Raw genomic sequence first — 13,863 nt, 5'->3', positions numbered from 1 at the left:
TTGTACCGTTAAACTCATTTTTATAATAGCATAATTTTTTTTATTATGAAGACTCTTTAGAGGATCCAAATTATAAAACTTATTTGACATTCCATGTCATTATTATATTAAATTTGGAAGTCATGATTATTAAAATTTTAATTTGTCATTTCATGATTCAATAAAATATTTTTTAAAAAACTTATTTTTAATTCGGAAAATTAAGATTATTAAACGAAAATAATTTGATGAAAAGTTTAGTAAAAAGATCATTCAGGTGATACATTATTTATTGATATTTTTATTTTAAATATTACTAAAATTTCTAAATATATCATAAGTTTGATGTTATAATGTTATAGTAGTTTAAGTTCACACTCATTTAAATTTACATCCCATTTAAATTCGTATTTACAAAGAAAAAAATTTAGATTAACAATTTTGTAACTTTATTTTAATAAAAAATAACTTAAAGTCATTTGACTTTTATATTATATTACATTTTGTTTTTTTAATATTTAGAGAAAGGGAAAGTAGATGAATAAAATATAAAATAATAATTTTTGTTTTTAGCATATCTTTTATATTTATCATATATCTTATATTTATCATATTTTTACAATTTTTACAAATTTTCAACCCTCATAATATTTTGTACTGTAATTATATGACCCATAATATTTTATATTGTAACATAACTCTTAAAATTTTATAAGTTTGTAACCCAATTATTGATTTATTGAGTATTCAAATTTTTATATTTTTTAATTACTTTTTTATAGTTAACATAAATAATATAATTGCTAATGTAATGATATAAGTGACTTTATTCATAATTAATAATAATATTTTACATTTTTTAATCTCACATTTCTTAAGAGATTAAAACAAGTAAACACGATAATTATATAATAGTCACTCATTAATTAACATAAAAATTAAATAACATAAATTTAATTAAAAAATGCAATTTAAAAAAAAATATTTAATAGAATTTTCTAATTAAAATTTAATTAAAAGTATTTAAATTTATAAGAGTTTAAAATTTAATTAAATATATTTTTATAACTATATCCATAAGCTAAAAATATATTTTACTTCGATAAAGATATTATGTTACTTTTATTAAATTATTTAATAAGATAAATAATTAATATTTATGATAAAAAAATCATGTTACTTTGTAACTTTCACAAAAATTATGTAAATATTTTAAAAATGATATGACACAATATTTATCATTAATGCGATTATGATTGCAATATGAAAGAAAAAAAAACTTTTTTCCATATCAAACACTTACTCAACCCCTGTTTTGTTCATCATCATATATTTTCTAAAACTTTTCTCCTTTCTTGATCGTGATTTATTTTTATAGCATTTTAAATTTAAACAAAGGGGGATTCACTTTTGGCTAATCATACTTTATATCTAGAGAACGTCTCATTCTAATTAACACATGTGTCACCTAAAGGAATGTAAAACCATGTTTTTCTTGTAACATTGCTACAATTATTAGCACTCACATGATCTATTTTATCCTATTGGATCAATGCATGTTTGTTCTATACGGATTTCAGTTAAAAACATATCATATCACAATAAAATAGATTTGGCGAATAGTAAAAATATAGGTTTATTTTATTGTATCATTGTATTTTTATCATTATTCCGTAGAAATTAAGATGCTAATGTGTCTTTTGTCCTTAGTTTAATATCATCTCAAAATTTCTTTTGTCCGTAGAAATTTTTATCATTGATCTTTCTTAAAAAGTGTTAAAATAATTTTTCTCTTGATTATTCAGAAGTTTCAAACTTGAAATTTTAGTTAATGAATAGCCTAATGTTAGTCATACTAATAAACTGTTAGTTTTAGTTTGTAGTTTAAATTTAGTAAAAGAACTTGTATTTTAGGTATAATGTTTTAATTCATCCTGGATTAGTGGACAATTATTTAGTTCTTTTCTTTTAAAGTTTGATTTCGTTTAAAAAGTTCTTTTAGTGCTTTGATTATTAAGAGAAGCCAGCTTTGATTGTTGTTTTAACGTTTTTTATTTTGGCTGAAGTAAAGAGAATTTTTTTGTTTTTTTCTATTTGACAGCACACACAGAATGTTAAAAACTGTATATTTCGTATTTCAATGCTATAGACATTAACAAAACTGCATCGCATTAGCTCTTATTATCCCCTGCAGTTGATGAATTATTCCCTTATAAAAATGAGAAACACCAGAAGATGTTAGATAATAATAAAATAAAAGCATTATTGTTCTTATATATTCTGACAGCAACGGCTTGTAATTCTTGTAAATCTCATAAAAAGAAAAGACTCAGCATGAAAATATACTATAATACAAACACGATCACACATCCTCTAGAAATCAAATGAAATCTCAACCGAAAGGTTTTACTTACCTCATGGCCATGTTTAGCAGAAGGGATTTATATTGTTGACAACATGACACAAAGTCGGTCTCTTAAGTCATAAAGAGACTACTTGAACTAAGCTTCTCTCCATTTTCTATTTAAGAGAATGGAACAGAAAACTCCCAAAAAGCCTGCCACAAATCCAGATTCTAGTCCAATATGAAACCATGGAAAAAATTCAGATTTATCTCCATCTTCATCTATTGGCTTTGTGTCTTTAGATTTATCATCTGAGGACTTGAAGCATATTTTTGTAAGTGGAGGTCCACAAAGATCAGAATTGCCAATATAGCTGATTGCATCAAACCCTTGAAGTTGTGTGCCAGATGGGATTTTGCCAGTGAAATTGTTGAATGATAGGTTTAAGAATCCGAGAAAGGACACTTTGGACAAGGCCTCAGGAATTTCACCCGAAAACTGATTCACAGAAAAATCAAGGGATTCCAAATTTTTCATGTTGCCAATCTCATCGGGTAATTTTCCTGTTAATTTATTGTGGGACAAGTTCAAAGAAGCCAATCCAATGAGGCTAAACATTTGGAGAGGAATTGTTCCAGATAAATTGTTACTTGACATGTCAATTAAGTTCATAAAGGGCAGGTTATTCTCATATTCTAATACCAGGCCTTTTGTGACCAGCTCAAGACTTTCTTCAAAGAAGTAAAAAGTTCTATTTAAGAAATTGTATTGTAGGGTTGTTGAAGAAAACTCCCTGTGGGAAACATTGTTTAAGGCTGTGATATTACATAGGCAGGTGGGTATGTGTCCTGAGATTGTGTTATCTGCAATATCCAAAATAAAGAGGGAAGACATTTGGCATATTTGTGCTGGGATGCTACCGCTAAAATGATTGGATCTGAATTCGAGAACCTTTGCAGCATGCGGTATCCAATTTGGTATATTTCCTGTGAAGTTGTTTCCACGAACGTTGAAGATCAGTATGTGGCAATTTTGTAGCGATGGAGGAATCTCTCCGTAGAGCTTATTCTCATGCAGATGTAGCGAGGTAAGATTAGATAACAGACCCATTGATGGGGGTATTTTGCCTGTTAAATTATTGCCTCCTAAATTAACATGAATCAGTGATTTCCATTTCTCCCAGCAATTTGTAAGACCTCCAGATAAATGATTCAGAGATATATCCAAGTACACCAAATTGCTTTTCCCATTCAGCATCTTATGATCACACAAGAGTGGAGAGATACTTCCTGATAATGAGTTGTTTGATAAACTGACAACAGCTGCATTCGGGGATAATCGAGGCAGGGAACCTTTCAACCTATTTGATGACAAACGTATGACTGTAGAGTTTAACAATATGTTTGATAGGTTCCCAACTATCGAATTATCTTCTAAAGTGAGTTCGGGCACCCTTGATACAAAATTCCAAAATTTGTCTGGGGCCTGAAACCATGATCCATAAATAGATAAACTCTGAATAGATCTTTGAGTATATAACCATGCAGGGAGGTGAGGACCTGAAAATGAGAGACTTAGTGCTTCAAGTTGAAAAGGTGGAATCCAGTGGGAGTCAAAATCAAAGATTAATGGTGGTGAAGACTGTATATCCAAGCTCTTTAATTTTGACATTTTGGCAAAATTTCTCTCTGACACAACTCCTGTGAATTTATTGGAGCCAAGACTCAAGTGAATTAAGGATGATAGATTTCCCAAACTTTTGGGAATAATTCCAGAAAACATGTTTTCATCGAGCATAAGATCTTGTAGATGATCAAGTTCACCTATCCAGTCTGGTATTGGTCCATTGAGGTCATTGTTTAGCAAAAACAGTTTTTCCAAGTGTCGAAGATTTAACAATGCCTTAGGAAGTTGTCCTGTTAAAGAACATAAACCAATAGAAATACTAGAGACACCACAACTAAGATTGAATAACCATTTAGGTAACTCTGAGTGAAATTTATTTCCTGATAGATCAAGAATTTTGAGTGCAGTAAAATTAGCATGTTGAAGAGATGGACTCAAATCTTTAAGTTGGCAATAACTCATTTGGAGCACTGAAAGCGATGGTAGCATAGTGACTAGTTGAAGCCAGTTAGTTTCCATGTGAAGATCAACGCCACTGATGTAAAGATTTTCCAAGGAGGACATACGAAAAAGAAATTGAAGACTATTTATGACAAGATTCTCGTTAAAGGACAGATCAAGATGACGAAGTGTTGATGAGTTGAGAAATTGCCGAGGACGATTAGATACAGATAGGTTAGAATAATAATTGTGATTATGCACAGAATCAAACTGGATAGCTAAGAAGTCGTTATTTCTCAAATTCAAGTAGCTTAGAAATTCCAACTCCATTAACAGGGAAAAGGAAAAGGTACCTGTGAGGCAGTGTGATTTATCTTCTTTGTCAATGTAATTTAGAGTAGTTGTAAAACATGGGAGACTGAGGTGAGTGACTCTATTGTTGATTCTGTCACACGTAACTCCTTTCCATTCACAACAATTGTGTTGAGTGGACCATGAAGAAAGTACGCCTGATGGATCCATGATTCCTTTTTTGAAGTTTAAGAGAGCTTGTGTATCTTTTTCGCTGCAGCGATTATTGAAGTTGCAAGTACCGGCGTCGAACATCATTGCCCGTAGCAAACATGCAAAGATGAGTGCATATGGAGAAGAAGATGTATCCATTGTTAGGAGAGAAAAGGCAAGATAGGAGGGATGAACTTCAACTTGAACTTGATTGAGAGGAACTTTATTTATAGAATTGAAAGTTAGTCTTCATAGAATTCTGTTCCAAAATGTATTTCAACGATTTGGACAAAAAAGTTTCATGGCGTGGTGTCGATTCAAGACCATACCAGTGAAAAACGTTATAACGTTCGTATTAAGACACTCGAAAGGATTTTTAGAAAAATGTGAATTTGATATTATTTATTTACATAGTTAGTGTAATTCTGTAAGTTTTAGAAAGAAAGAAAAAACTTAAAGAATTATTGGTTCTAATTTTTTTTTTATATTTACTTGATAAAAGTTAAGTGTTTATTTTTATCGGAATTAAAGCCATTTTTTAATATTAACTATCTTCCTGTTTCACTATTTTACACTTACTATTTTGAATTAAATAAATGTATATAACAAAGCTGTTAATTTTAATTTTTTATTTTTTAACTAATTTTTTTATTTTATATAGTTTTAAATAAATGTATTTTAAAATTAAATTTTTTTATTTCGGACAAGTGACAATATCTAAATGAGTTTGATAAAAATTTTCACAGATTTAACACACATGAAAAAATTCACCTCAAGTCGGTAAAAGAATTAGATTGATAAGAAGGAGTATGAGTATTTCAAGTGTGTGTATTTGATGGAAAAATACTAAATATACATTTATAAATCTTTTAGATGTTGAACTATATGAATAAATAGTGTAATAAAATATTAAGCACTATTAATAAAATAATAATTTAATGAGACACCTTACTTGAGAAATAAAAATATATAAACATTTAGTATTAAATATAAGACGCACTCATATTATCAAAATCTTTTATATGTAAATATCTGTTTCAAAGGATATATTTTAAAATATTTTGTAATGTTAATTGAACTTTATTGGGCGGCTTCTCTTTAAATCAATGATAGTGGTAGAACTTTCTTAGTTGTAATTAGGCTGTTTTGACTATGTTTGAAACATGTGCAGTAAACACAGACCATATTTGGTTATTCATTTCATTTTAAACAAATCCTCTCTCTGGGAAATGCGTGTCCCAATAATGTGTCTTTAATTTCACACAGAGGAGCTTTGTATTCTTAAACTCTTCTCATTTTATCAGTTTATTTTCCGAAAGAGTATCATTACACGCCTAAATAGGAAGCAGATGAACTTTTCTCTTTTTTATCCTCACTGGTACTGCACGGTATTTTTTTATAACTTTATTTAATATTTAAATATAAAAAAATTATATAATTAATTATTTTTATATAATATATTTTGAATTAGAATAATAATAATTAAAATAATAAATAAAAAATTTATTAAAATGTTGTATATATTAACTTGGATAGTTATTTAAACTTTTTATAATGGTCTGATATAATTTAATGTGTTAAATTGAAATAAACTGGACAAATAAATAACTGTATATAAAAATTATTATATATTATTTATAATAAATTATTCAACATTTGTTTATAATAAAAATTTAACATTTATTTACAATTCACAAATAAACTTTTCAAATAAATTCAATAGTTAAAAATAATATATTAAAATTATTGTAATAAGTAGTAGTAATTTGAAATAATTTATTTCAATTCATCAAACTAATACTTAAATTAACAATGGATAATTATGAAATTAAATTTTGGAGAAGATAAATAATAAATACTGTACATTACAAATAAAATTAAAATTTATTTTTGAATAAATTTTCTAATTTTTCACTTAAAAGATAAATTTAAAATATTTAAAAATATTATATCTTTCTTCTAATAAATATAAGAGTCTTGTTAATCAGTGTTCCTAAAACATCGGTTAAAGATAATTAATATACATTAAAACTTACAAAAATACATAATTAAGTATAATAGTAAATAAAATATGATCTAATAACTATTAATACAATTTTATTTTATTTAAATGACAAAAATACTTATAAGTATTGTGCATATGTGTTTAAATTATATTTTAATTATATTTTAACGTTGCTAAAAATTAAATATAATTAAACATAAAAAAATTTAAATTATCAGAAAAAATCAACAAAAATAAATAATGTTAAACATGTAAAAAAGTTTAAAAAAAAATTGGTAGAAATATTTTTTTTTTTACCTTTTAATAGAGACTTTACAAATTTTAAAGTTTTGTTTTGTATAAAAAATTATTATCTAAAAATTTAAAAGATTATTTTTGTTTTTACAAAATTTGTTATATAGATTTATATTATTTTAATTAATATACTTAATTAAAAAAAATAAAAACGATACACATTACTTATTTCTTAACCATAATTCTCATGTACCTATTAACAATCTCTGTATACATAGAAACACATGGCTATAAATATGCGTAAACATCAAAATTTCAGTTGAATTGAAATTTTGTTGGTATAATATTATGGATAACAATGACCGTGTAGGCTGACTTATAAACATGAGAAAAAAATAATGTGGGACATGGTGAGTTTTTTAACTTATTAACGTTTTGATCCATTTCGTCTCACTTGTAATTTGTAGGATCAATAACGAGACAAGGTAGACTGGCTCACATAGTCTGATTACATTTAGATTGTAAATTTTCAGTATGGGATGAAAAGACAAGTATTTCATGATACAAAACGAGTTATGTGTAAGTGTATAAATACAAGAGTTATTACTTAAACATTCAAAATGAACGTGTAAGCCTAATCATTATTATTATTATTTAACTAATTATCATTATTTAACTAATTGTTTTTTTCATTCAGAGCACTTATCATTTAAATTAATTAAATTTTCACTGAAATAATATACTAATACATCAAACAATAAATAAATCAAATCAATGAGATTTTTATTATTTTTAAAACAATGTGACATTAACAATATATCACTAAGAACCCAGCAATTATAATCAAGAAAAAGTTTATCTTTATTTTTTTTAATAAGAAAATAATCTCTTGAATAAATAGTATTTATCATATAGAAGATTTTATTTTAGAACAAAATCAACGCAATACTCTTACATTAAAAAAGGAGGATATTTGTATAATAAAACCACAATGATTAACACAACATAAAACAAATGACAAAAGAGAAACGAAGAATAACACAGCCATAACAGTGTTTCTCAAAGCAACAAAATAGAGCAACTAATAATAAACAAATCCAAATACCGAGTTCATAAATGCTGCCAGTGCTTCATTCTATTACCTTGCAGTTGATCACTTTTTAGTCTTCTTTTTTCACAAATCATAAAACCCTAAATACATAAGATAATAAAATGCATTAATTATCATAAAGTGAAATATTGTCCAAAATAGTCTCTGGCTAGGTGAAATAAGAAAAACCGATGTGTCAAATATTGTGGAAGAAAATTTTTGCTCATTTAAAGTGAACAAGAGTAATACAAATATTAATTATTGGTGAGAAAATCAATGTTACATATATGCCAATATATTCATGATTTATTATGGATACAAATATAATATTCATGATTCATTTATTAATAAATGGTTAAGATTTGTTTTGTACTACTCTCAAAAAGTGAGTTACTTTAAAGGAGCCAAATTTGTGGATAAATGATTGGAAATCTTTTTTTTTATGGCAAAAAGATTGGAAAAAAGTTGTTATGGTTCTAGACTAATAAAGAAAACATTTCTTGTGAATACGTAAGTTTAAGAACAATTAAAGTAAGTTATATAAATTTCTCCTAGATTTTAAGAAAATAATAATAATGTACTTTTAACATTACTTTTGCCTTCTCATATCATACGTGAGAGAGGTTGGTTTGACTGACTAGAGAGTGACCTGTAATTTAATCTAAGAACTATTAAAATATATTTTTTTCAATTTTAATATCCTTAACAAGTAAAAATATAAAATAGATCAAATAAATAATAAAATGTGTAAGTCTATTGTAGTTAGTCATTATATTAGAGTGGATATCTAACGTAATAACAGAGTGCTGCAAGCGTAATATTTCCTTTTCATTAACCATGCCAATATTTTTGGAGAAAAACAGAAAACAATTTGTGTTTTTTAAGATTAAATAAAAAATTAGTTTCCTTAAAATTCAAGTATGATTTTGTATTTCTATATAAATAACATCTACAATAATTTATAATGAAAATTTACAATTTAATACACTTTTGAAATTTATTTTTTATCATAATTATCTTTTTTAATATATAAGACACATTATATATAGCTATCTTTTCTACCAGAAAATTTATGTTTTTTTTCTCTTTTTAAGACAAAATAAAACGTATTTTAAATGATTTTATTTTATTTTATCTTTTTATTCCAGTATCTAATATTAACATAGATTATTTTTTAAACTTAAAAAAAAGTGAGAACTGAGAACGTCTTTATTTTTTTCGCTAGTATTAAGAAAGTTTATTAAAATTATCGAATTATTTGAAATTATTAAATCAGGTAGTATATTTTGTATAAGTACTATGACAATAAAAATAGAGAAATTTGAGAAAAGTATTATATACATTAACATATATATATATATATATATATATATATATATATATATATATATATATATATATATATATATATATATATATATATATATATATATATATATATATATATATATATATATATATAACATACGTTTTAACTTTGGAATATATTTTATAAGTTAATGTAATTATAGTAATGAAATTAACTAAATCATACTTTTTTTCAAAATATTTAATTTCAACTTTACTATTAATTCCTATTAAGTGTGCTTAACTATTATAATAATGAATATTATGTTTTTTGCATCCTGTAAAATTTCAAAGAGATTAAATATGTTCTAAAAAATATATTCATTTAATTCTTATCTCTTTAAAATTGAAACATACTCTTTTAAGTCTTGTTAGAAATGACGACAAAAGAAAAATATATGTCGACAACAACTTTAACATACGAACTTTATAATTAAAGGTTCTCTTAATTAGATACATAATGAACACTATTTAATACTGTTTTTTATATGGGTTTTTCATCTATAATAAAATATCTACAAAATGTATTTAAAGTTTAAAAGATGAAAAACATCTGAAGAACATATTTAATATTTTTAGAATTTTTACAGAAATACAACTTATTTTACTGTATAATAACTAATTCAAATTTACAAAAACTGAAAGTTAGAATGTGAAAATAAGTATTCTTCTTTCTCTATATTTGTCAACACATTTATAAGAAAATATTTTCTTTAGATAAATTATCTATAAATACTTATCTATACTGCTTGTAAGAAAATATAATAAAAATAGAATAATTAGGGCTTTTAAAAGCAATCAACTTATACAAAAGTTAAGTACATAAATTGATTTTAAATCATGCAAAAATTCAATTTATTTCACTATTTTTTCCTAGTTGAAGTTTTTAGAGAAATTTACGATGGAAAGGTTTCACTCACCAGTATATGTTTGACCTCAACCAGAAGAGTTAATTTTGATGAGTATCATCACATAAAGTCGATCTCTGATCTTATAAAGAAACTTGAAGTACGCATGCCTCCATTTTGTATTAAAGAAAATTGCACAAGGAAAAAGTAAGGCTGCTTTTTGAAGCATTGTTGAAAACTAAAGATGAGATATTATGTAGGCAGGTGGGTATTTGTCCTGAGATTATATTGTCAGCAATATCCAAAATAATATTTAAATACTCCTACTTAATTATATTTTTAAACGTAGGGATATTTTTAATAAAATATAAACATAAATAAATTTGTAGTAAATTCATCGTCTTTCCTGTCTTCTACTTCTACGAAAAAAAATTGAAATTAGGCGCAGTTTCTTTAAATCAATATCACGTTTTGACTGTTTGAAACGTGTAATAAACTCTACGTTGAAGATTTGGTTGTTCATTCTAAAGGAGTCCTCTCTGGTCCATTATTTTTGTAGTTTCTACAACGGAAAACACGTGTGTCCGAATAGTGTGCCTTTAATTCCAAATGGAGGAACTTTGTGTCCTCTTTTTTCTCATTTTAGGTTACTCTCCATTACACCAATGTGTGGTGAAATAGGTGGGAAATTTACTTTCTAATCTTTACTTTTAGGATAAAAATTTATCATCATTATTGACTCCATATAAAAAAGTATATATGAAATTTGTATCATATATTTATTGGATAAAAAGTTTACTCGTACATTTTTATCGATTCAAATATTAATTAAATATTTTTAAAATAAATAAAAAACACAACAAAGAAAATGTAATATTATACATTTAATGTCAAAAACACAAAAAATAATTTTATTATATAAATACATATTATTAATTTTAAACTGAATAAGGATAGAAGAAAGATGAATAATTTTTTATGATATAATTTTAATGTGTTGGTAACTCTAGAGTTTGATAAATTGATTAGACAGCACTAAGTCACATTTATTTGTCCGGATCAATTACGACCAGTAAGTCGTCGCCCAACGCGTACTCACTTTTGAGTGAGAATTGGAAAAGTGGTTCTGCTATTTTATTACTAATTCCATACGGACTAATCATTGTGTAGAAAATTAGTGACAGTCTACATGTGGAAAATTTAACAAGTTGGACGAGAATTTATTAATATATTTTATATATACTTCTTCTAACAGTGAGACGTGGCTGTGTTACATAAATTGTGTACTTTGCACAAAAGGATATGATTAGAGATTGTACTCCAAAACATCTCAACACCATCAATAAATTTGATCTAAAACCAAATTAAATTTGATCAATCCATCAATCTCCAACATAAATAAGATAAAACATTAATTTTTCCAAGTTCTACATGTCATAACATTCTTAAAGTAATGAGATAAAACCAATCCAAATGTTCATTTAGTCAAGCATATTAATCCTACAAAAGAAGTTACAATAAATCTCTAAACTTGGATTAACTTTACAAAAAACCAATTCATCATAATTCATTAATGTTCAACTCAATAATCAAATTTCATGTCAAATCCAAAATTTACTAAGTAAAAAATAAAATTATTTGCTCCCCTTTCGTTCCATCTTGTGCTCCTTAAATAAAATTGAATAATCTATAACACTTCAGAAATTACTAACTTTTTATCAATATCTTGATTCACAAACATAACATATCATTATATTCCTATAATAGTATACTAATCTATTCAATTTAAATCATGTGTGCAAAAAAACCATATACATGTGTAAACTATAGCTAAAAAAATGAGAGAAAACCAACTACAGATGGCTACATCAACAACCCAAAGAATTATCTGTCTGTAACGGACGGTCTGTGACTGTTTGTCTTTGGACCGTCTCACGATGATCTAGTTAGGAATGACGGTAGGCCATACGGTGCATATCCTATCATAAGAATTGTTGTCTTCTAAACTCTCAATGTAAAAGCTGTGTTACTATGTCGTATCTAAGCCAATCGATGTAGAATGTCTTTTCAGTTTTTCAGTGTAACCGTTTCATCTTCTTTCCTCAGTGTCATAAACAACCTAATACTTTGAGTCTTGAACTCATGGTGCTCCCAAGCTATTTATTTGCTATAACACATAATTTCTTTTGAAATCGGTAAGGAATTAAAAGGAGATGATATATGAAATATTATCTTTTCATTTTATTTTATCTTTAAATAAATAAAGAAGTATTTTGTTTACTTTTTTTACCATTCTATTTAATAGTATGAATGGTTGTGCTGCAATTGTATTTTGACATCACTGAAAGAAATTATATTAATTAGTTTTGAAAACATAATGTAAAAGAATGAGTAACTTTAAATGTTGAAAATGTTGCTTATTAAGGATTTATAATCATGTGTATCGATATCTTAGTCAAAAATTAAATTAAGTAATTAGAATAATTTATATTGAATTAAATAAATAGTCCACCTAATATTAAATGAGTGATGTGGGTTATATTTTATTGAAGCTTAAATAAGTGTAAGATTGTTTCTTTAGTGGGCCGATAGAATGACTTGGGTGCCTTGTATAGCCCAATCTGTACTTGTTTTGGTTTATTGAAAGTTTTTGACAAGTGTTTTTATTTGTAAGAAATGTTTTTGTAAAATCCTAGGATCTGACCACATTCATATGACTTACATGGCCCAACAATCATTTTTATACATGTTTAATTACTCGTTCTAAGTATGATTGAAAAGTTTGAACTCAATTTTTATTTCAATCTAAGTTTAAAATTAACTCAATTAGTTAATTCCTGTTATTACCTTATTAATAATGCTAAATACATATGAACTAGGATCTCCATTTTTTTAAATAATTAACTTTTTAATTTTTTTTAAAAAAATAAAAATCATTGTCCACATATGTAATGTGTCACATGACACTATAAATTCCACGTATTAATATTAATATCAAATATCATTATTATATTAAATTCAATAAATATATATATATATATATATATTATTCATTTTCAATTTTTTAAAAATGGAACAATGATATCTCTTTTTAAATTGAAACTAAATTAATTATTTGTATAAATTTTATATTATATTTTGTTAACTTTTTTAATATATTAAATTAAAATAATTAAAGTAATTACATATTAAATTACTTTATAATAATAATAATTAAAATTTAATTTGTAGATATCAATTATTAAAATTATTGTGTATTTTTATTTTATAATTATATAAAAAATAATTTTTTAAATTATTTTTATTTTACATTTTAATATTTTTATGTCAGACAAATATTTATTCAAAATTTTTTTAGTCCGACAAAACTTTATTATTTATCATATAAATATTATTATATTTATTATTTAAATTTAAGTTTCATTTATAAAATAAATAAATATT

At 25.2% G+C, this 13,863-nt stretch overlaps 1 protein-coding gene across 2 annotated transcripts; it reads right to left on the bottom strand.

Annotated features, from left to right (window-relative positions):
- Positions 1-2,099: 2,099 nt before the first annotated feature.
- LOC114190299 (receptor-like protein EIX2) lies at positions 2,100-5,204 on the bottom strand. 2 transcript variants are annotated; one of them, XM_028079130.1, is made up of 2 exons: positions 4,148-5,204; positions 2,100-4,024 (listed from the first exon to the last, which is right to left on the bottom strand). In XM_028079130.1, exons 1-2 carry the CDS (start codon positions 5,052-5,054, stop codon positions 2,481-2,483), a joined length of 2,451 nt encoding a protein of 816 aa, XP_027934931.1. In that variant the 5' UTR covers positions 5,055-5,204; the 3' UTR covers positions 2,100-2,480. The 2 variants fall into 2 exon arrangements, with proteins under 2 accessions (XP_027934931.1, XP_027934932.1); XM_028079131.1 differs by having other exon boundaries at positions 2,109-3,883; positions 4,745-5,204.
- Positions 5,205-13,863: the final 8,659 nt, after the last annotated feature.

This window comes from Vigna unguiculata, chromosome 7 (assembly GCF_004118075.2).
Source record: "Vigna unguiculata cultivar IT97K-499-35 chromosome 7, ASM411807v1, whole genome shotgun sequence".
Lineage (NCBI taxonomy): Eukaryota > Viridiplantae > Streptophyta > Magnoliopsida > Fabales > Fabaceae > Vigna > Vigna unguiculata.
This window is presented reverse-complemented; position numbering and strand designations above follow the sequence as displayed.